Source organism: Phyllopteryx taeniolatus, chromosome 12 (genome assembly GCF_024500385.1).
Source record: "Phyllopteryx taeniolatus isolate TA_2022b chromosome 12, UOR_Ptae_1.2, whole genome shotgun sequence".
Lineage (NCBI taxonomy): Eukaryota > Metazoa > Chordata > Actinopteri > Syngnathiformes > Syngnathidae > Phyllopteryx > Phyllopteryx taeniolatus.
In genome coordinates this window covers 16,042,511-16,062,806 of record NC_084513.1, presented here as the reverse complement: position 1 = coordinate 16,062,806, position 20,296 = coordinate 16,042,511, and the positions used below count along the sequence as shown (strand labels likewise).

At 39.9% G+C, this 20,296-nt stretch overlaps 2 protein-coding genes across 5 annotated transcripts in view; one reads left to right on the top strand and one right to left on the bottom strand.

Annotated features, from left to right (window-relative positions):
* LOC133486870 (general transcription factor IIF subunit 2-like) overlaps positions 1-20,296 on the top strand; it is a 31,900-nt gene continuing 11,604 nt past the window's right edge. Inside the window, exons 1-4 of one of the 4 annotated variants that reach the window (XM_061792648.1) lie at positions 1-192; positions 938-988; positions 1,117-1,135; positions 2,511-2,655. In XM_061792648.1, coding sequence (XP_061648632.1) covers positions 981-988; positions 1,117-1,135; positions 2,511-2,655 — 172 coding nt within the window. In that variant the 5' untranslated portion in view covers positions 1-192; positions 938-980. Of the gene's footprint in view, positions 193-561; positions 733-937; positions 1,012-1,116; positions 1,136-2,510; positions 2,656-20,296 lie in introns of those variants that run through there. The other 3 variants (XM_061792646.1, XM_061792647.1, XM_061792645.1) reach the window with 3 other exon arrangements.
* On the bottom strand, positions 16,473-18,248 carry kctd4 (potassium channel tetramerization domain containing 4). Its single transcript, XM_061792649.1, has one exon. The coding sequence runs from the start codon at positions 18,079-18,081 to the stop codon at positions 17,305-17,307; it is 777 nt and encodes a 258-aa protein (XP_061648633.1). The 5' UTR covers positions 18,082-18,248; the 3' UTR covers positions 16,473-17,304.

Sequence of the window (20,296 nt, the reverse complement as noted above, 5' to 3'; positions counted from 1 at the left end):
AGTGACGGCATCGTGACTGTGGTTGTGGTTTAGCTAGCGTGTCTACTCACAATATGTTCGAATCTCGATTCGGCTTTGTCTGTGGACTCTGTGTCTGTGGACTCTCAATCAAAAGCCAATGTGGTGTTACATATTGTAGAGCACAGCGACACTGCTGCTTTTGTGAGGTGGCATGAGGCAACCGCTCAACAGGTTAGCTGTGCGCCAACAACAATATTTATGCTATCGTTGTGAATAGCAAGTAGCAAGTACTTTAAATCAATGGCACGTATGTGTTTCCGTTTGTTTACTCTGTTCCTTTAAATTATGTAGTGGCGTTCACGTGTTTCTATTTTCTGATCATTTATGATTCGGAAGTATGTAAGAGTTCAAAACGTATTTTTCAAGTAAGTATAATGTCAGAAATGGTTTATGATTTCCCGTTGAGTTGGAGAAACTACACTTTATTGTAGTATTTTTTTGTAGTTGTGAATGGTTTGGAAATGCATTATTATGATCATTATTATCATTATAGTGGGGAAGTGCCACGCCTTTTATTTTGAAAGAAACAACCGCTTGTCGTAATTTAGGAGTTCCGGTTAAGCGTCCGTTACAATCATTTGAGATTAAACTCCACCTGTGTGGTTTATTATTCCTGTACGGAATTGTTGATATTACATGGCAAATATGAACGAAAAGGGGGACGTTAATCTTACTGGAGTTAAACAAAGTAAAGGCGTGTGGCTTGTCAAGGTTCGTTCACTTGCAAATGATCAAAATGATCAAAAATGTCTTTACTTCACATACGGTTCTATAATTAGCTTCCTATCGTAACCTCATATTTATGTCAGCCACAAATAAATATAGCTGTACAATTAATTTATTGGTATTCATGTTTTTAAAATGATCAAAACCAACTGAAGGGGGGGGAAAGCTGACTGTTCTGTCCTTCCCCCAGGTTCCCAAATATTTAGCTCAACAGTGGGACAAAGCAACAGAGAATGGAGAGGTGGGGAAGATTACCATTGAAAAGTATGTGTTATTGTTGAATTGCACTTTTGTTTGTATAGATTTTGATGTGTTTTCTCTGTCTTTGTTCTCAATTGACTCTTGTCTTTCTCCATATCCCCCTCATAGGAAGGAAGGCAAAACTCAGGTGAGACATCCAGTGAAACCACTTAGCTCAAATGTAGTTTCTACATTATTTACACATATTATTTAACCTACATAAGTCTTTTTAATAATTCACTTAATGCTCATTGCTGTTTTCAATTGGATTATATAGTACCAATTCAAGCAAGTTTAGGCCAAGCCCTTGGCACAAAAAGTACACCCAACAGATGCCCACATTAGCAAGCACCTGACTGACAAAGGCAAGGAGAAATACTCGTCTTAGGAGGATACTCGACACAACACTGGTTTGGCCATCTGCCTCGACCGACTGAGATGGGTGCAAAGAGAGAGACAAGGGATAGATACTGTAATTGGGGTTGGTTGAGGGTTCAAAGCAATGTGATGTTACGCTGCATTGTCAGTGTGTTATAACAATTATGACATTTTTGCAGCTTAGCTGTCTTCATATCAAAAGGCAGAGGCACTGACCCCACCCCAGTGAGAGACAAAAATATAGCACTGAGAGGAGCTCAGGGCATCATGGGATATCCCAGCCATCTAGGCATTTGGCACCAAAAACTAAGGGAGAAACCTGAGCCCGTTCTAACTGCAAACTTGATCAAAATCATAAAATATACTGTACATTTAACATTTTTTATTAGATCATTATCCATCCATCCATCCATTTTCAACACCGTTTATCCTGGTTAGGGTCGCGGGGCGCTGGAGCCTATCCCAGCTGACTTCGGGCGAATGGCAGACTACACCCTGAACTGGTCGCCAGTCAGTCACAAGGCACATAGACACGGACAACCATTCGCACTCACTTTCACACCGTCACTGAGTGGGAACTGAACCCACGCTGCCTGCACCAAAGTCAGGCGAGTGTACCACTACACCATCAGTGACATTATTAGATCATTAATTAATCCTAATTAAATTAATTAGAAACGATTGCCCGTAGGTGTGAATGTGAGTGCGAATGGTTGTTTGTTTATATGTGCCCTGCGATTGGTTGGCCACCAGTTCAGGGTGTACCCCGCCTCTTGCCCGGTGATAGCTGGGATAGGCTCCAACACGCCCGCGACCCTAGTGAGGAGAAGTGGCTCAGAAAATGGATGGATGGATGGCTGGATGGATGATAAAAAGAGCATTGTTATTATTAAAATGAACTATTTAATGTACTGTACAGTTTTTTTTCTTTCTTTTTTTAACCTCATCTATCATATATGAATGATATGTTTTTAAAAAAGCTTTGGTGGTCCTTGAGCACAAATGTTAGCCCATCTCTGCTCTACACTGTATGTGAACCCAAGAACATTTGTTGTGTACTCAACAGCTGCATTTTTTTATGCTGGTACAACACGTATTCTCATATTTTATATATGTATACGATATTTTATTATTGTTTCTGTCAGGTTTGTTTCAGCCTGAATGACGAGCTGACAGCTATGGGCGCTGTTGGGGAAAATGATTCACTTTTTCAGGCCCCCAGAGAGCATCCCTTCACCATGAACTCACTGGGTGGACAGACCATGGCTGTCTTTAGTCAGGGAGACAAAGGTCAGTTTTGGTTGGTTTGAGAGCATGTGCTACTTAAATGTCAGATGAAAACTTAAAAAAATCTTTTTACATGTTTAAGAAAAGCATGCAAGTTTCAAAAAATGTGTTTTGAACATTGTGATTGACTTCATGGGATGATATGAAGTAAACACATTGAACTTGAGAAGCACTCGGCGAGCAAGAAAAAAAGAGGTTTTTCGGTATTCCTGCTTTCACCTCTTCACCCCACCTGTACCGTCATCCTTCCTGCAATACCGTGAGCTTTCCCACAATACTGCAATAATTAGCGTACCGTGAGGTTAACACTGTGATAAAAGTCGAACCGTGACCTATAGCAAACATTTGAGTGCACTTGACCGAACAGGGCAAGTTCAAGTTTGCCACGGGCAAGCAATGGTCAAGTGCCCTAAAAAGTTAACTTCGAGACCTAGCCTCTTTTCATGATAATTGATAGGAAAACCAACACAGAGTAACACACTAAAACAGTTTTTTTAAGTTTACTTCACAAATCTTTACTTTTTAAAATGTTTTTCTTTTAAAGAATTGTATGAAACAATATAACTCAATCATAACTGCCTGACCCCTTTGAAAATATGGTAAAAATCACAGGAATTTGTAGCAGACTCATATCAAAGGTTTGGGGTGGCAATGAGAAACATGATAAAGCAATTTTGGACTTTTTTAAAAAAGAAATATAATTGAATGCTGATTAAAAAAAAAAATATATGCATTCAGTATGTCTCAAAATACAGTATGTAGCATTGAATTTCAAAAAACACAATCATCACAATCTGCCAAGCATGCAGTTACCTGTGTGAGTGGGTTTGAGTTAATTACGGAATTAATGGTGCAGTACCACGTAGAAAATCCCTGTCATGCTTGTAAAGTTTGTGTAAAGGCAGGGCTGTGGATTTCTGCTCCGCTCGCCAAACATCACTTCAAGCCGATGGAGTTTAAATAAAGTGAGTGAAACCGGAACACATTTCTATAATTTTCTCATTAGGCAGGAAAGCAGATGGAGAGAAAATGCTACCGACAAACCAAATAAATTAAATTATGTTCTGTCCTCTGCTGGAGGACACAGCAAGAAATGCAAACCCAGGCGTAAAATACAGCAGAAGACTTGTGGTCTTACTCAGGAATGAAGTTCTCCTCAGTATTTTCACTACAGCTCAGTCCAGATGACCATTAAACTGCTACCCAATTTTGAATTGCTGAATATTGGAAAACCAAAAATAATAAACGGGGTCACTGACTTCACCAGGGAACAACAGCATGAGTCAGCCCTCCCTCACTATATAACTAACAAGCACCGTCTATGGCTATTCGCCGGAATTGCGAGTTACTTAGTAATCTTAACTTAGCCATTTCTATCACCACTACATTGTGCAGTTAGCCATCAAGCTGTGCCAGGGGTTGGCAACCTTTGGCACGCGTGCCAAGCCGCTGACGACTTCCCCATTAATTGTGTAATGAAGAAGGCTGTAGGACCTAGGGAGGGAGGGTGCCACAATCAGTGGCGGCGAAACCGGCGCCCATCCTGTTAACGATTGGTTTTCAGGCTTAAAATTTTAGATCAGCACCCTCAAAGTTGATAATGGCACACTTGTTTAGAAGATAAGTTCCAACTGGCACTCGATGTCACATAGGTTGCCGACCCCTGAGCTATGCTTACAACTTGAAAAGTACATTTTCCCTGACATGTTTTGTGTTATTTGGGCAAGTGTCTCTGTTGTTGTTACCCACGTACAGCTAACTCAGCTAGCCAACGGCCAGTTGGACGGCTCCGATGCGAAGTGGCCTGCTACCAGCGGCTAGGCTAGTACGTGTTAGCCGCTTGTGGGCTCGTGGACTTGTAGCAGTAGTTGGCTTTGTCCAATACTCCATATCCTTGTGCCATGCACCGTGCATAGATCCACACAGCACACACTTAAGGGAAAGTTAACTGTTTATTACGTTCGCTAGCCCGTGAGCTAAGAAGATCGCTCGACTGCGTCTGGGTCATTTACCAGTCAGTGCCTCGCTCGGAGTTGTTGTGTGTCCCCCCCACATAACAGAAACTCTGGAAAGTTAATTATTGTATTGTTTAACCCTAAATGTAGCGGCACATGTTATTCAGCGAGTACGAGACTACAGACAGACACTTAAGCACACACACACAGCATAAGAGCGAACATATTTGATTGACAGGTGAAGGTCTGTCTCCAAGGCCTTCAGTGGACACGCCAACACAGTCCTGGCACTCGATGTCGAGCCTTATTTTGCATGATTTCAGAGCCTTGTTTTACATGCATCGGGATTTTTTAAAAAATTCATTCAAATTTTACAGGCTTTTTAAAAACATTCTTCTCTGTGGTGTGTCAAATTTACAAGACCGTTGAGATGACACCTAATGTAAATTTCTGCATCTGATTGACTTAATTCCTTTTCAATCATATCTCTGCCCCGCTCGCTAAACATTACCTCGAAACTGCTGAACCTTTAAATAAAGCTTTCATCAGGAAGCACCCTGCACCAAAAGATTTATGCTTTCACCGCTCTCAAGCACTTTAACTGCACCCACTCTTGCATTGTACATTAATACCACCTACATGTGATAATGGATCTTTTCCTCGTTTACCATTTTTTCACCACTTACTAATTTTATGTAGATTGTGTTGATGAATACATGGAAAAACATTCCATTCCATAAAAATACAGTCCAACACGGTACTTATGCAGATCATTTACTTGATATGGGATTGTGGCTCTGAATGTGTAAAAAGTGTCCACGTGACTGTGAAAACACAGTGGTAACAAAAATTTTGATATCCTCAGAGATTTAATGGTGTGGCTAGCCACTGCTTAGCTACAACCCTACTCGCCCACAGTAAGGTGTGCAGTATGTCACTGCTCTCCCACTCACTTTGCAAGTCTGTCTTCTGCTCACTTTCTCTCACACATACACACCTTTTACACCGTACACCTACTCAATGTTTAACTGTTTCTTGATGTCTTTGTCAGACCAGATAGATTGATATATTTTGTTTAGGTCCTGATTTGCTACAATTTCCACATGACATTTACAAGAGAGCCTTTTCAATATTTACTCATAAATCTTGAGAACCTGGCTTGCATCGAGTGAATGTTGTAATGTTTACCACTAACAGTAATTTTCTTGTGGTGGATGATAGTGTTGTCACAATACCAAAATTCTGACTCAGGTCACGCGCTCTCTGATTCTGATAAATTTAGATACTCAATGTACCACACACACAAACACACACACTCTGTATGTAAAAATTGTCTTCTCGCCCACTCGGGTGGTATCTCCTTCAAGCTCGGGTCCTCAACCAGAGGCCTGGGAGCTTAAGGGTTATGCGCAGGATCTTAGCTGTTCACAGTATTGCGCTCTTCTGGATGGTGATGGTGGATGCTGTTCCTGGTATCTGCTGGAGCCATTCACCCAGCTTGGGGGTTACTGCCCCAGTGCCCTGATCACTACAGGCAGCACTATTACCTCCACCATCCACATTTTCTCTAGTTCTGCCTTCAGTCCTTAGTATTTCTCCAGGTTTTTGTGTTCTTTTTTCTGGATGCTGCGATCATTCGGGATTGCTACATCACGACCACTTCGCAACCGTCTTCTGATGTTTATCTGCCATGATTTGTGTCTCTGTGCTGTCTTTGAATCCAGCCTTTTCCAGCCACTGGCATGTTTTCTTGATGTCTTGATAAATTATTTTAGCAAATGGCTGCAATATAATAAAAGAGTGAAAAATTTAAGGGGGTCTGAATACTTTCCGTACCCACTCTATGTGAAATACTGGCATTTAGTTAGCAGATTCAGTCAACCTCATGTCTGTCCACAATAATCCCCACATTTCACACTGCACTCCACCGCCCATGTAATGCAAGTGTTCAGTTAGTCGACAATGGTGAGAGGTTGCTAATGGCAACAATCAGTGACTGCTAAATACTTGAATGGTGTCTGAACTGGCTTTTGTACTTTAGCGATGCCAGCTAAATTTAACTTCTCTGTTTCCCTCTCTTTGTTTTGTTTTGTTCTGGCAAGGAGCAGGTATTGATCAAGAAGTTGCTAAGCAACAGGCTTGGGTGCCACAGGAGTGTAAAGTGAACAGAAAGCCAGATGTAATGCAATGCTCTATTACTTAAGGCTATGACCGTCTTAACCTGTTATAATTGGGCAAAACCTTGAATGCTATATAGGTTCCCATCCACCCATGAACACGTTTGTCCTATTGTGATTACAGCTATATGCTTCAGTGTTTCTCACATTTTCCCACGTTTAGGAGATTTTGTTATGGTCAATTGAAACCAAGGTTAACTTTTTGGTCATAATTCCAAAAGGTGTGTTTAATGCTAACCCAACACAGGTCATCACCAAAAGAAAACCATAACTACTATGAAGCATGGTGGTGGCGGCATTATTCTCTGGTGCTGTTTTACTTCTGCTGGAACTGTGGCCTGAGACAAGGTGGAAGGAATAATGAACATGAACATTCCAAACAACAGCCATTGTTTGCACAAAAGCTTCGCACTTTTGGTGGGGGAGACAGGAAAAGCCTACCAGCAACAGTGACTGGATACCAAGCTATATACTGTATATATGCTTCACTGATGATTAGTATAGTTCTTTGACATTTTGATGTTTTAGAGTCAGTGACAAATACACTACATCTCTCCTTACAAATCCTTTTTTAAAATTATTATTTATTTTTATTTACCACCAAGCAGTCAGCATCATAAGGGGGGTACACTCGCATGGTGCCTCTGTTTAATGACTATGTTACACCTCCAACTACTGGCATGGAATCTTTCCTATTATCTGTTACTTTTGCATGACATATCATGTGAAAGTTGTTATAGCTATCATGTCATATATTCTTTCGGTTCCAGCAGCAATGACTGAAGCAGTCTTTTAAAGCTTATAAATCTTTTGCCAGACATACTATGGAATACAACATTCTTTTTGAAGAAACAATCATAAAAGATAATCTTGGCTTTAGAATTATTATACAAATGATCTCTTTCAAGTCAGTAAAATCTTAATCATAAATATTTTTAGTTTGTTTCCTTTGAAATATTGCCATATTTTCCTTGGATTTCCCTGCTAAGTGCAGCTAATAAATTACTGTGCAGATGATGTCACACAGAAGTATTTTCACTTGATAAGGCAGCACCTGAATAGCATGAGTTACAGTCAAATGGCACCCTAAATCCACACCTAGATTAATTCACTTGTATTCAGTAGACTTTGACTATAAAGTGTTGCCTTTCATTGCTATTGTACATTAGTTAGTAATTACGTCTTGTTCAAAAATAGTGATTGTAGTTTTTGAAGTTGTGGTGTGACTGGGCTCTTTCCATCGCTGGCATAAAGGAGTACTGTACAGTTGCACCTCAGTTTTCGTATGCCCTAGTTTTCGTTCGAATAGGTTTTCAACAAATTTTTTTCTTTGAAATGTCATCCCAGTTTTGTATACATGCTTGGTTTTGTACCAAAACCGTGTGACTCGGGCACTCATTTTCTGGAAGCGAGCCCCACATAAAGTATCCCATGCACATGCACAACTGTGTTCAGTGTTGTCTTGTTGAGTGAGGATCAGCACAGAGCAGTAGTGCATTCTTCTGAAGCATTTTTAAAGATTTTTGTGCTTATTTATTGAGTGCAACTGTTCAATAAGCCACCACCGGCCCACAGAAAGATCCAAGTTCTGACGCTTTGATAGAGAAGCCGAGAAACACTATATATCGGGAGGAAAATCTTAGATCTTCATCTAAACAAACACAGTCTACTTAAACTAATACCACATACATAATTAATAATAATAATAATTTTCATATTTCTATAGAGCATAACAGGTAAACGTTCACAAGCAAATTTTGGGATTTTATCACTGGTTGACCCTCCTTTGGCAGCAATAACCTCAACCAAACGTAGGAGCAGAAGAGACGTGTACAAAGATCAGGATGAATTTTGGACCATTCTGTTGCTGTTCAGCAAGATGCATGTGATATCACCAATTATTTTAGTGAATTTGCCTGAAAAAGTAATGCAAATGGCTTAGTTTTTAGTATATTTCATGAATTCCCCTGCATTGACAGAGGAAGCTGCTTAGTATGATTAGTAAGGTCTCCTCAAGTCTCCTCCTTTCCCAGATGATGTGGTCTTCTGCACACTATTTTCCATATTTAATTGATCTAAATCCACTGGGAGGATTCATTGGATTCATGTTCATCCATTTCAGAACACAGATCGCAATTTTATTACCATGTTCAAACTCATCCCAAAGCTCTCATTATGGGCCCAAAATTGTCTGTCTTCAATTTTTATAGTTATGATTTATGACGGGGTGGAACAGTGGGCGACTGGTTAACAACTCTGCCTCACAGTTCGGAGGACCCAGGTTCAAACCCGGCCTCACCTGTGTGAGTTTGCATGTTCTCCCCGTGTCTGCGTGGGTTTTATCCCGGTTCCCTCCCACATCCCAAAAACATGCATGGTAGGTTAATTGACTAAATTCCCCGTAGGTGTGAATGTGAGTGAAAATGGTTGTTTGTTTATATGTGCCCTGCGATTGGTTGGCGACCAGTTCAGGGTGTACTGAAAGCTGGGATGGCTCCAGCATGCTCGTGGCCTTAGTGAGGAGGATAAGTGGTACGGAAAATGGATGGATGGATGATTTATGACGTTGTATGCAATTGATTAAAATGTGAAGTTTCACAATTAATACCTGTAATCAAAAAAATGTCAAATGAATACCTCTCTGACAGATTAATCAACATTGAGCATTATTATGTTGTAACTTTAGGATTCTATTAGTAGTAATGACATCTAACGTGTGTCAACAGTGGCTGCATGGTTTTTCCACTATAATTTAAAAAGGCCAGCGAATTGCGAAACATTTAGTCAGCAGTTGTGTTTTAAATCAATTTTGAAAACAAATATTATAGACTATTCCAATTGGTATCTGAATGCAGATCTCACTTTTTTTTGTTTTTTTTGTTTTGCTGTACTGTCTCATAGGCGTGTAAATGAGGGGGCGAAGCTTACCGAGAATGAGGTCCTTCTATTCTTTTCCATGGTTGTCCTGTCCTGTGACATGAAAATAACAAAAAAAGTTATCATATATGTCACACAGTTCCAAGTAGATCTAATAGTAATATGCAGTAGCAATCGCAAGTAATATGCTCTGACCTCTTTGTTCTGGTCAGAACCCGAACTGCAGCATCCTGAATGAGCTGCAGCTGTTTAATGCTCTTTTGGGGAGTTCAGTCAGAAGACCATTACAATAGTCAAGTCTACTTGAGATAAAAGCATGGATGCGCTTCTCTTGGTCTGATGTAGTGATTTTTATTTTTTATTTTTATTTATTTATTTATTTTTGTGTGTGTGTCACATAGTTTGAGTAGCTTTTTCAAAGTGTTGTGAATGAATTGTATCAGCTTCACATCCCAATTGCAGCCTAAGGTGAAATGCTGAGGCAAGAGTTTGTTTTATAACTGTTTCTTTTTCAGTGATTTCTTGATGGAACAGGTCTGGAGGTAATCAGGCTTGGGTGTGATCAGTGAAAATTTACCAAAAATTTTGATTAGCCACAATTAATTCATGGTTTAACAAGGGGGATAATTGCTTTTTCACACAGGGCCAGGTAACTTCGAATAGGTTTTTTTTTTTTCTTAATAAATGGAATCCCCATTTAAAAACAGCATTTTCAGTTCACTTGGGTTATATTTGTCTGATATTTACATTTGTTTGATCTTAAACAATAAAGTGGGGAAACTATGCAAAAATAAGAATTTGAGAAGGGCGCCAATACTATTTCACTGTACTGTATATCAGCGACTTCCAGACGAATTGGTTGTTACCTATTCTGGAGACATCTCCCAGACATCTTTCTGGTGAGCGCGCAAGCAATATTTTAGTCTCCAGGGCCCCGGAGTCACCGTGGCTGATCAGTCTCTGCAGTCTCAGCAACGTCTCTGCCAGTGAGCTAGGGGTCTGAGATGATCAGTGGGAAAGAGGCAACAGAGTTTTCATCCCCTCTAACACATTTATATTGAAAATTCAGTAGGTAGGCTGACCGATGCCAGTAGATTGAAAGGTAAATTAGTCTTGGCTAGGGCATTTGCCCACCTCCATGAATACTACCTCCAAAACAAAATGTAGCTCATTGTATTGAAACTCATTCACTACCAACACTAGACATTGGATGGGACCATGCAGTCTTCATTCAAATTATAAGACAGTCAGTATTGGCCATATGTTTTTTGTGTAAGTGTGAGAGATGCTTGAGTAGAATAATCATTTTGTTGTATAGGAGGATTTTACTTTAAAACCTGCTTCCCCACCATTAGTCTAGTCGTTAGTTAGGTTTTAAGTGGAGAGTTGCTGTCTTCCATTTGTCCTTGATAGTCTGAACCAGGCTTGAGCTGGATTGACAAATCAACAAGCTGTGATGCTCAAACCTCCTCAATGGAGCTATTGAAACTGCAACAGGCTGTATGAATCATTTTTCATACTGTGCTTTGTTCATAGAGTTAGTGTGAGACAGAAGCTTTCAGTTAGTTATTGTTCAGGAAAAAAGCTGAGAGACTTTTATTTGTCCATGACAAAGAAAACAATGGATGATTACAAAAGTGAAATGAGTGAAATAATAATCTGTAAGTATAGTATAGTGTTGTTGATTTATGCCTTTTCTACATGGTACAATTTTTGCAGTTCAAGATGAATGCAAACCAAACTGCATTCTGTGTGGAGATCATTTACTAATTAACTGTGCAATGGAACATATATTGAGTCGTGGTTACAATGACAGTAATTCAATTGCATAATTATCGTGTCCACTTCGAGTTGTTGTCGTGGCAACAGTGAACTGAAAGGTCACATTTGAAATAGTGGGGTTTATGTACATTGAAAAGAAATTAAAGATTAAAATACAATAGCGAGTGGGGAAAAACAATCTGTAGCTTCCCAACAATTACGATTCAAGTCCATTATGATTCAACAGGTTAGGATTTTATTAGATAACCGATGTAGTCATGCATATTTATTTTCCTTTTTTTTTTTTTTTTTTTTTTTTTTTTTTTTTTTTTTTTCTCGACCTGAGCACAAGTATAATGTAGATGTACATCTGCAACTGTGAAATGCGTGGAAGCCTCCTGATGATTTAATTTGATTACCAATGAATAGTTGCATTTAAAAAAAAAACATTTCTTATTTTTTAAAATCCTTTCACAACCATCCTCCCTTATGCTTTTGATCTGAACATGGAATGTCCTTGGTCTACTCAATTCTTCCTCTTCATTATCCTGTCCCTGCTCCCCCTTTGCCATGGCTTCTGTTTCTGGACCTGTAGGATAAGAATCTGAGGTATGTTAGTCATTTTCATGCTGAGAGTCGGTACATGACTGAGTTCTGACGACAAGGACGGGGGTGTATTTGAGAGCGTGATGATGGAGATGAAGGAATTGAGTTTGCCCAGCAACAGGTGAAAAGCCTGACTTTATCTACTTGACTTGATCATTTATCTCATATCTTTTCACTCACTTCATCCAAAGCTGCCTTTTGATGAGGTATGACTCATGTGACCTTGCAATTAGTAAGTATAGCAATAACCGTGATTAAAAATGCATGAAGCTTAACTGCAATCATAATGGCTTGTTGCTGAAATCAGAACAGACCAGATTGACAACTATTTTACAAAATATGTCCATGTTCAATTGACCGCCAATATTTTTTGCTGTTTGAAGTCTGTGGATGGTCTTCATTTGGACTGACAATGAGTTGTACTGGATGTTAGAGGGAAGGAAGGCGATTGGGGGTTATCACAGTAGGATGGGCAGGTGGAGAAGCTGTTAAGTGTTTATTTACATCATACAATTTTAATCATATTAGTATTAGGGATTTTGCAGAGTAACTGTTGATCCGATACTGTATCAGTATTTCGCAATGACAGACATAAGGTGACAATCTATATATTAGGTTCGAAAATGGGCTGAAGAAAGGGGGGGGAAGAAACTTATACCAACATGCAAATATTTTATTAATTTATCAATGTACATCAACGGCTAAAGCAAAATGCTTTGATCTGTAACATTTTTTTCTCTTTTAAAAAAAAATATTTTAATAAAGGAATCATAATGTTATTTATCGGTAACAAAACAAAAACATTGTGCTCAACATTTTCTGGGTGCTAGCTGAAAAAGGGAGAAGACCTCGCTGTACAATTCTTACATTTTGGACCACATACCATTTATATATTTTTTTAAAAACTGAACTGGATGATACAATTTAAAGCTTTTTTGAAACTTATTTTGTTTCTTAATATATTTGAGTCCTGGAGGCAACCATATGTCTTTTCCAACTTGTAATGATGTTGGATGACATTTTCAACCACTGTTATTACCTTTTCAGGCAGCTTGAAGGCTGCTATAGTGTGAACTAATTTACTGACAGTTAGCCACAAGCCAGTGGTAATGTGACCATGGTCTTGAGACATCAATAACGAATTATCTGTGTAATATGTGTTTCAGCAGCCCATCTTATACAACCCCAATTCCAATGAAGTTGGAACGTTGTGTTAAACATAAATAAAAAAAGAATACAATAATTTGCAAATCATGTTCGACCTATATTTAATCAAATACAGTACAAAGACAAGATATTTAATGTTCAAAATGATCAACTTTATTGTTTTTAGCAAATAATCATTAACTTAGAATTTTATGGCTGCAACACGTTCCAAAAAAGCTGGGACAGGTGGCAAAAAAGACTGAGAAAGTTGAGGAATGCTCACCAAACACCTGTTTGGAACATCCCACAGGTGAACTGGCTAATTGGGAACAGGTGGGTGCCATGATTGGGTATAAAAGGAACTTCCCTGAATTACTCAGTCATTCACAAGCAAAGATGGTGCTAGGTTCACCTCTTTGTGAACAAGTGCGTGAGAAAATAGTCGAATAGTTTAAAGACAATGTTCCTCAACGTACAATTGCAAGGAATTTAGGGATTTCATCATCTACGGTCCATAATATCATCAAAAGGTTCAGAGAGTCTCGAGAAATCACTGCATGTAAGCGGCAAGGCCGAAAACCAACATTGAGTGGCCATGACCTTCGATCCCTCGGGCGGCACTGCATCAAAAACTGACATCAATGTGTAAAGGATATCACCACATGGGCTCAGGAACACTTCAGAAAACCAATGTCAGTAAATACAGTTTGGCGCTACATCCGTATGTGCAACTTGAAACTCTACTATGCAAGGCAAAAGCCATTTATCAACAACACCCAGAAACGCCGCCGGATTCTCTGGCCCCGAGCTCATCTAAGATGGACTGATGCAAAGTGGAAAAGTGTTCTGTGGTCCTACGAGTCCACATTTCAAATTGTTTTTGGAAATTGTGGACGTCGTGTCCTCTGGGCCAAAGGGGAAAAGAACCATCCGGACTGTTATGGACGCAAAGTTCAAAAGCCAGCATCTGTGATGGTATGGGGCTGTGTTAGTGCCAATGGCATGGGTAACTTACACATCTGTGAAGGCACCATTAATGCTGAAAGGTCCATACAGGTTTTGGAGAAGCATATGCTGCCATCCAAGCAAAGTCTTTTTCATGGACGCCCCTGCTTATTTCAGCAAGACAATGCCAAACCACATTCTCCACGTGTTACAATAGCGTGGCTTCGTAGTAAAAGAGTGCGGGTACTAGACTGGCCTGCCTGAAGTCCATACCTGTCTCCCATTGAAAATGTGTGGTGCATTATGAAGCGTAAAATACGACAACGGAGACACCGGACTGATGAACACCTGAAGCTGTACATCAAGCAAGAATGGGAAATAATTCCACCTACAAAGCTTAAACAATTAGTGTCCTCAGTTCCCAAATGTTTATTGAATGTTGTTAAAAGAAAAGGTGATGTAACACAGTGGTAAACATGACCCTGTCCCAGGTTTTTTGGAACGTGTTGCAGCCATAAAATTCTAAGTTAATGATTATTTGCTAAAAACCATAAAGTTTATCAATTTGAACATTAAATATCATGTCTTTGTAGTGTATTCAATTAAATATAGGTTAAACATAATTTGCAAATCATTGTATTCTGCTTTTATTTATGTTTAACACAACGTCCCAACTTCATTGGAATTGGGGTTGTCATATGATGAGGACCTACTCAAATTATGTGTAATAGGGTAATTTGGCAGGTATATTTTTGAATTACATTGCACTACTATAGCACATGAGGTAATTGTGACATTTTCATGTTAATAGTACACTATAGTGAAATGCAGTCAGATAAAAAGTGCTTCTCCTTGAGGGAAGAGGATGATTGGCCTATTTTCTGGATATCAGATCTTCTCCCCCTAAGGACTGCTACAGTTTGATTTGCACTATTATGGAAGCAAACCAGTGTGACTTTACTGTGTCTTTTTAAGAGCAGGTAATGTGTTTCTTCACTTCATAATAGTCTAGCTTAATTGAAAACATGATTGCTAATTTAATTAATAATAAGCTTTGTAACCAATGTCTTTCGACACACTTCAGTCTGTTCTGTCATTTTTGAGAAGCTGGAACATATAAATAAAAGTGCTATGTAAGACAATAGAACTAATTGAATGGGTTTTGCAAGCAAGCCTCAAAGAAGTAAGTCTTTAGTCATTTCGGAGACCATTTTAAGAACCTTTATAGCATGTGGCCATTTTTAAAGGTGTAATGTACATGTATATATTTTTTTTAAACAACTTGAAAATCATGTTGATGCTACGCTCAAAGGGTGCCTTGTCTTCACCTTGACAACCATGAATTCCTGCTTGTGCAGTTTATATGGCCCAGCCCAGACCTCATACAGTACGTTGTTTGTGTCAGTATGTTTTTGAATTGAGTGGAGTAGTGCTTATACAAATTGAAACTTTTTAAAACAAATTGGGGGCTCACTCATCACTTCACGATTAGATTATTCAATTAGTGATTATCAAATGATTGCCCATTGATGCAACAACGCTAATTGAGTTGGTGGTTTCTTTTGTCTCTGACCAGACCGACCAGTGTTGCTTTAAAAAGCACTAAATGTTTTTTCACCACACTCTAGATAGCTTAAACATACAAATACATCCATCCATCCATCCATTTTCTGAGTCGCTTCTCACTAGGGTCGCAGGCGTGCTGTAGCCTATTCCAGCTAACATCGGGCAGGAGGCAGGGTACACCCTGAACTGGTTGCCAGTCAATCGCAGGGCACATACAAACAAACAAACAACCATTCACACTCGCATTCACACCTACGGGCAATTTAGAGTCGTCAATTAACCTAGCATGCATGTTTTTGAGATGTGGGAGGAAACCGGAGTGCCCGTAGAAAACCCACACAGGCGGGGCCGGGGATTGAACCCCGCTCCTCAGAACTGTGAGGCTGACGCTCTAACCAGCCGGCCACCGTGCCGCCATACAAATACAGTAGAGTATTTTTACAAATATCAGTAAGATTAGAGAAAATATTTTGAGATGAATAGGAGGGAAGTCATTGAAAATTACTAAAGCTCTGTGTGTATTGTTTTAGCGTAATGCAACGTCAAGTTACATTTTAGACTTAAAAAGTGATCTTTTAATCTTTGTGAAGCTATACTTAATTCTTATAGTAGACTTTTTTTTAACATGCGAATTAATCTGGATATTCATTTAAAAAGGAAAATGAACTGGCTGCTTTGGTTTTGGTAAAATTAACTATGATATGTTGTATCATGGTATGATTTCATTAGTGAAAAATACAGCAATATTACAGTTATCACCATGGACAAGGATGCAAAGACCTCCATTTGTCACTGAGGGTTTCAGTGTAATTTTATTCATAAAATATTCACATAGTCATGATTGATGCACTGACTACACAGAGGCTCACAGCACCAACACAAAATTTATTAAGTGCACATAAGAATCATGCTCAATTCAAAGCCCTTACAACAGTCACAGTTGTTTTGCACTAAATGCTTAATGCAATGAAAAGAGAAACTGAGAGATGCTGGTTCTGATTTGGATGCCAACCTATTTGTACATAATGAGCTATTAAACCAAGTACACACATTGTATTGTAACACACACTAGTAAAGGCTGAGTGGCAGAATGGTGAACATCATGGTTAGTTTTAAGGGCTGCAGCTATTGGAAAAGCAGCAGAAGTAGTAAATGTGACGAGAAACCACTTGTGAAGCTGTCAGTTGTTGAGAATCTCACTTTTTCACTTGTCTTTTATGTTGAAGGGGTCACTGTGCCATCTGCATTGCCCTTATGAGGACTAATCTAATCCTCTTTAAGTAGTAAATTGGCCTAGATCAATTATATGCAATAGAAATGGCAGTTGATACCAAAATAGCATTCCTGCAGATAATGGCACTAAAAGTATTCCGAACAGATTAAATGCTTTGATTTTGAGCCAAAATTGCGCAATGAAATTTCAATATACGAACAACATGTGAAAGCACACTCTGCTTTTTCATGTATTTTTCCACCAAGGACAAATCACAGCTCGATACATATTACAAGACCTTCAAGCCAAAACCAAATGTTAGCAGAGCGGATATGGAATCAGGCACTGCTGCTTTGTTTTACGCTCAGCCTCAGACCTCTCTTCTTTCCTCTAGCTCCCCTTCAGCCTATTTGACAAAATGCAGAGCTTCAACTGCCACAATGGAGCCTTTGCTGCTGTCAAGGCTGGTGACCAGCCTGAAGCCGGACCTCAAGGCTAGCATTACTGTCTCTAGTTTCAGGCAGTCAAGCGTGCACAAGAATGTGCTGTCCTCCTTCAGCACAAGTCGCGAGCCAGGCTCCGACTTGATGAAATGTCTGAACTGGATCACATTGGATGACACCTCAAATTCTTCTGGAAAGCCATCCAGACGACTCTTGGAGATCTGCACCAGGCGGCCTTTGATTTTATCGATGAAGGTGGCGTCACTGCAATACACCTTGAGACCTTGTGACCTCTCATGGCTATCTGTCATCTCCAAAAATGCAGGCTCCCGCTGGGCAGCCCTATGACTTTCCCACTCAGCCACCGCTTCTACAAGTTCAACCAGACGGTAAAAATCGGCCTCTTTTCGGAGGAGCCCCGCCTCCCGGAAGTCGTCAGGTAGCTGGAGCTCTCCAGTTCGAAGGTAGTTGAGCACATGTCGGAAAACTGGACCATCTCTGTCGATGAATGGGTTTCCCATTGAATCCATGTGCTGGACGGGTTTCTTACCATTGGCTAGCTCTTCCAGAAAGGTACCCTGGTGCTTAGCAAGGGTGGTCCGGTGAGCAGTGTACAGGAAGCCCCCAACGTTGATTGTGATAGTGCCTGACGTGGGCTTCTTGAAGCTCTTGCTGGGCTGCAGCAGGTCTGGGTTGATGTGTCTCAGTTCACTTTCCATTCTTCCGAGATTCCATTCCATTCTCAGGTACTCTCTCTAGCTTCGACCCAGCCTCCTCAGAGCTGGCGTGTAAGCATGTGCGCGAGCAGCGCTAATCAAATGTTTTCTTCGTTTTCTTTTTAGATAAGAGAGGATGAGTCTCTGATACTGTGATGTGTCGGCTCCTTGAGTAGTGATAACGAGTATGTTTTAAGTGTTTAATAGTGGATGGCTGAGTGCTGTCTGGCAGAGGCGCTCCAGTGGGCTGACTGAGAAAGGCTCTCTATATTGGTGTCCTCTCCCTCATGCTCTCGCTCTCTCTCTCTCTCTCTCTCACTCTCTCTCTCTCTCTCGCTCTCTCTCTCTCTCTCTCTCGCTCTCTCTCTTTCTCTCTATACTGGTGTCCCCTCCCTCACACTCTTTCTTTCTCTCTCTCTCTCTCTAGTGGGTGGACAGACCCCATCATATTCGGTGGGGGGGGGGGGGGGGGGGGGGGTGATATGAGAGTAAATAGCAGAGGGGTATGAACCTCACAGCCTGTTTTTTTTTTCACTCCCAAGAGGTACAGAGGGAAGCTCTAGCAATTAGCGTGCACACGTACAAACGCGCACAGATACGCATTCACACACTTTCACCAAATGAAACTGGGAGTCTGTATATAAAAGGGCTTACAGACTTGTTTTTTCTGCTTGTGTTATGCCAGTTTATTCACTACTAATTGCTAAGCAACAAAGTGTTTTTATGTTAATGCCTTTTTTTTTTCTTGCACCCTAACACACAGATTCTTTTCTTTGGCGACGTTGTTTGTGCTTCGTGGGTGTGTGTGCGCGGACGTGCTTGTTTGTTGGCTTGACAGTGGCCGTCTATGAAGGAACATAATTGTGAATTGAGGTCTCGTTACAAAGAGCTTCTTTTGAATATATTAATGGTACTCAGTCACCCCCACCCCCCTTTCTTTGGGGGCGGGGGTCTCCTGTCCACACTCTTGGGACCTCCACAATGTACAATACCAAGTGGTATTACAGTAATATATATTGTTACTATTGAATGGATCTCATGTGCTCTCCTAAATGCCTATTCACTTGTGAAAGATAAGCCCGAAAGGGACATAATAATAAGAATCTCTTATTCAAAACAGATTTTCATAGAAGGGGATGTTTTCTGTGTCCACCACACACAAGGAAATATGGATTTTGTCATATCGTCCTCTGTCAGCACATTGATCTCAACGAAGGCAAAACACTAAATGGCTGCGAAGCAAAAATCTTTGCTTTTGTAAATATGGATAGTCAGGGGTGTCTTATTCACGATTATGTACTGATGATATAGTGTTAAACATTTAAATATAATAGATATAATTAATGTGAAGCAATGCTGCATGTCTGCGCATCTATGCATGTGTGAGTACCTTTCTCTGTGGTGGTTTTCTAATCATAAGCAATTAGTGGAGTCATTATCAACCACACTCAATCAGAATTACAAACAAGCCAAATGCAGCAGAGTGGATTGTGGTGAGGTAGACTTGCTTTCTGCCTCCTTTTCATTCAAGATTGCTTGTCGAGAGTGCTCGTTATTTGCAAAAAAAAATGTCGGGCTGTGTTTTGCATAGCTGTTGGAGCTGAAAAATTAAATTTCCAAAAATACTGCATAAAAGGATGCTCCTTCCCTCTTAAAGGTGGTGAATAATTCATTAAGGAGCTGTAAGAGCTTGTGGTGAAACATGGAGTCACTGACTGCTATGAAGCTGGCATGGCAACCACTTAAAATAGGGTCCTCTATGAGCGTAGAGCTATCAGTCTTATCTTTATTCATTGCCGAAGCCTTTCTTTTGCAGTCTACATGTGGAGACTTACCTTGTGTCAGGGATGTAAATTTAGATAAAAACAAAAAAACTCATCAAAAACATCATTACTTTGAGTAATATACTAATATGTAATTTAATAGTGATTAACTTCCCTGCTTGTTGTCTGCACCCAGCTACCTCGGACTGTCTTGATCAGCATGGCCACCCATCAGGGTGGTCATTCGCATCAAATATACAAAAATTCCCCGTTTACCTTCTCAGACATATTGAGTGCGTGTCTGTGTGTTTAAAAAAAAAAAAAAAAAAAAAACTAGAGTTACCACGTATATTGCTGGCATCAGGAGGAATCATTGCATCTCCAAAACCATTACTTTTCAGGAAACAAAAATAAAAAAATTTTTTTGAGCCATTTACATTGCATCGTGAAAGAGAGCAAGCCATTTTCAACACTTA

Excerpts from the sequence above, each read along its gene's own strand:
- kctd4 (XM_061792649.1), bottom strand. The coding sequence starts at position 18,081 with ATGGAATGGAATCTCGGAAGAATGGAAAGTGAACTGAGACACATCAAC.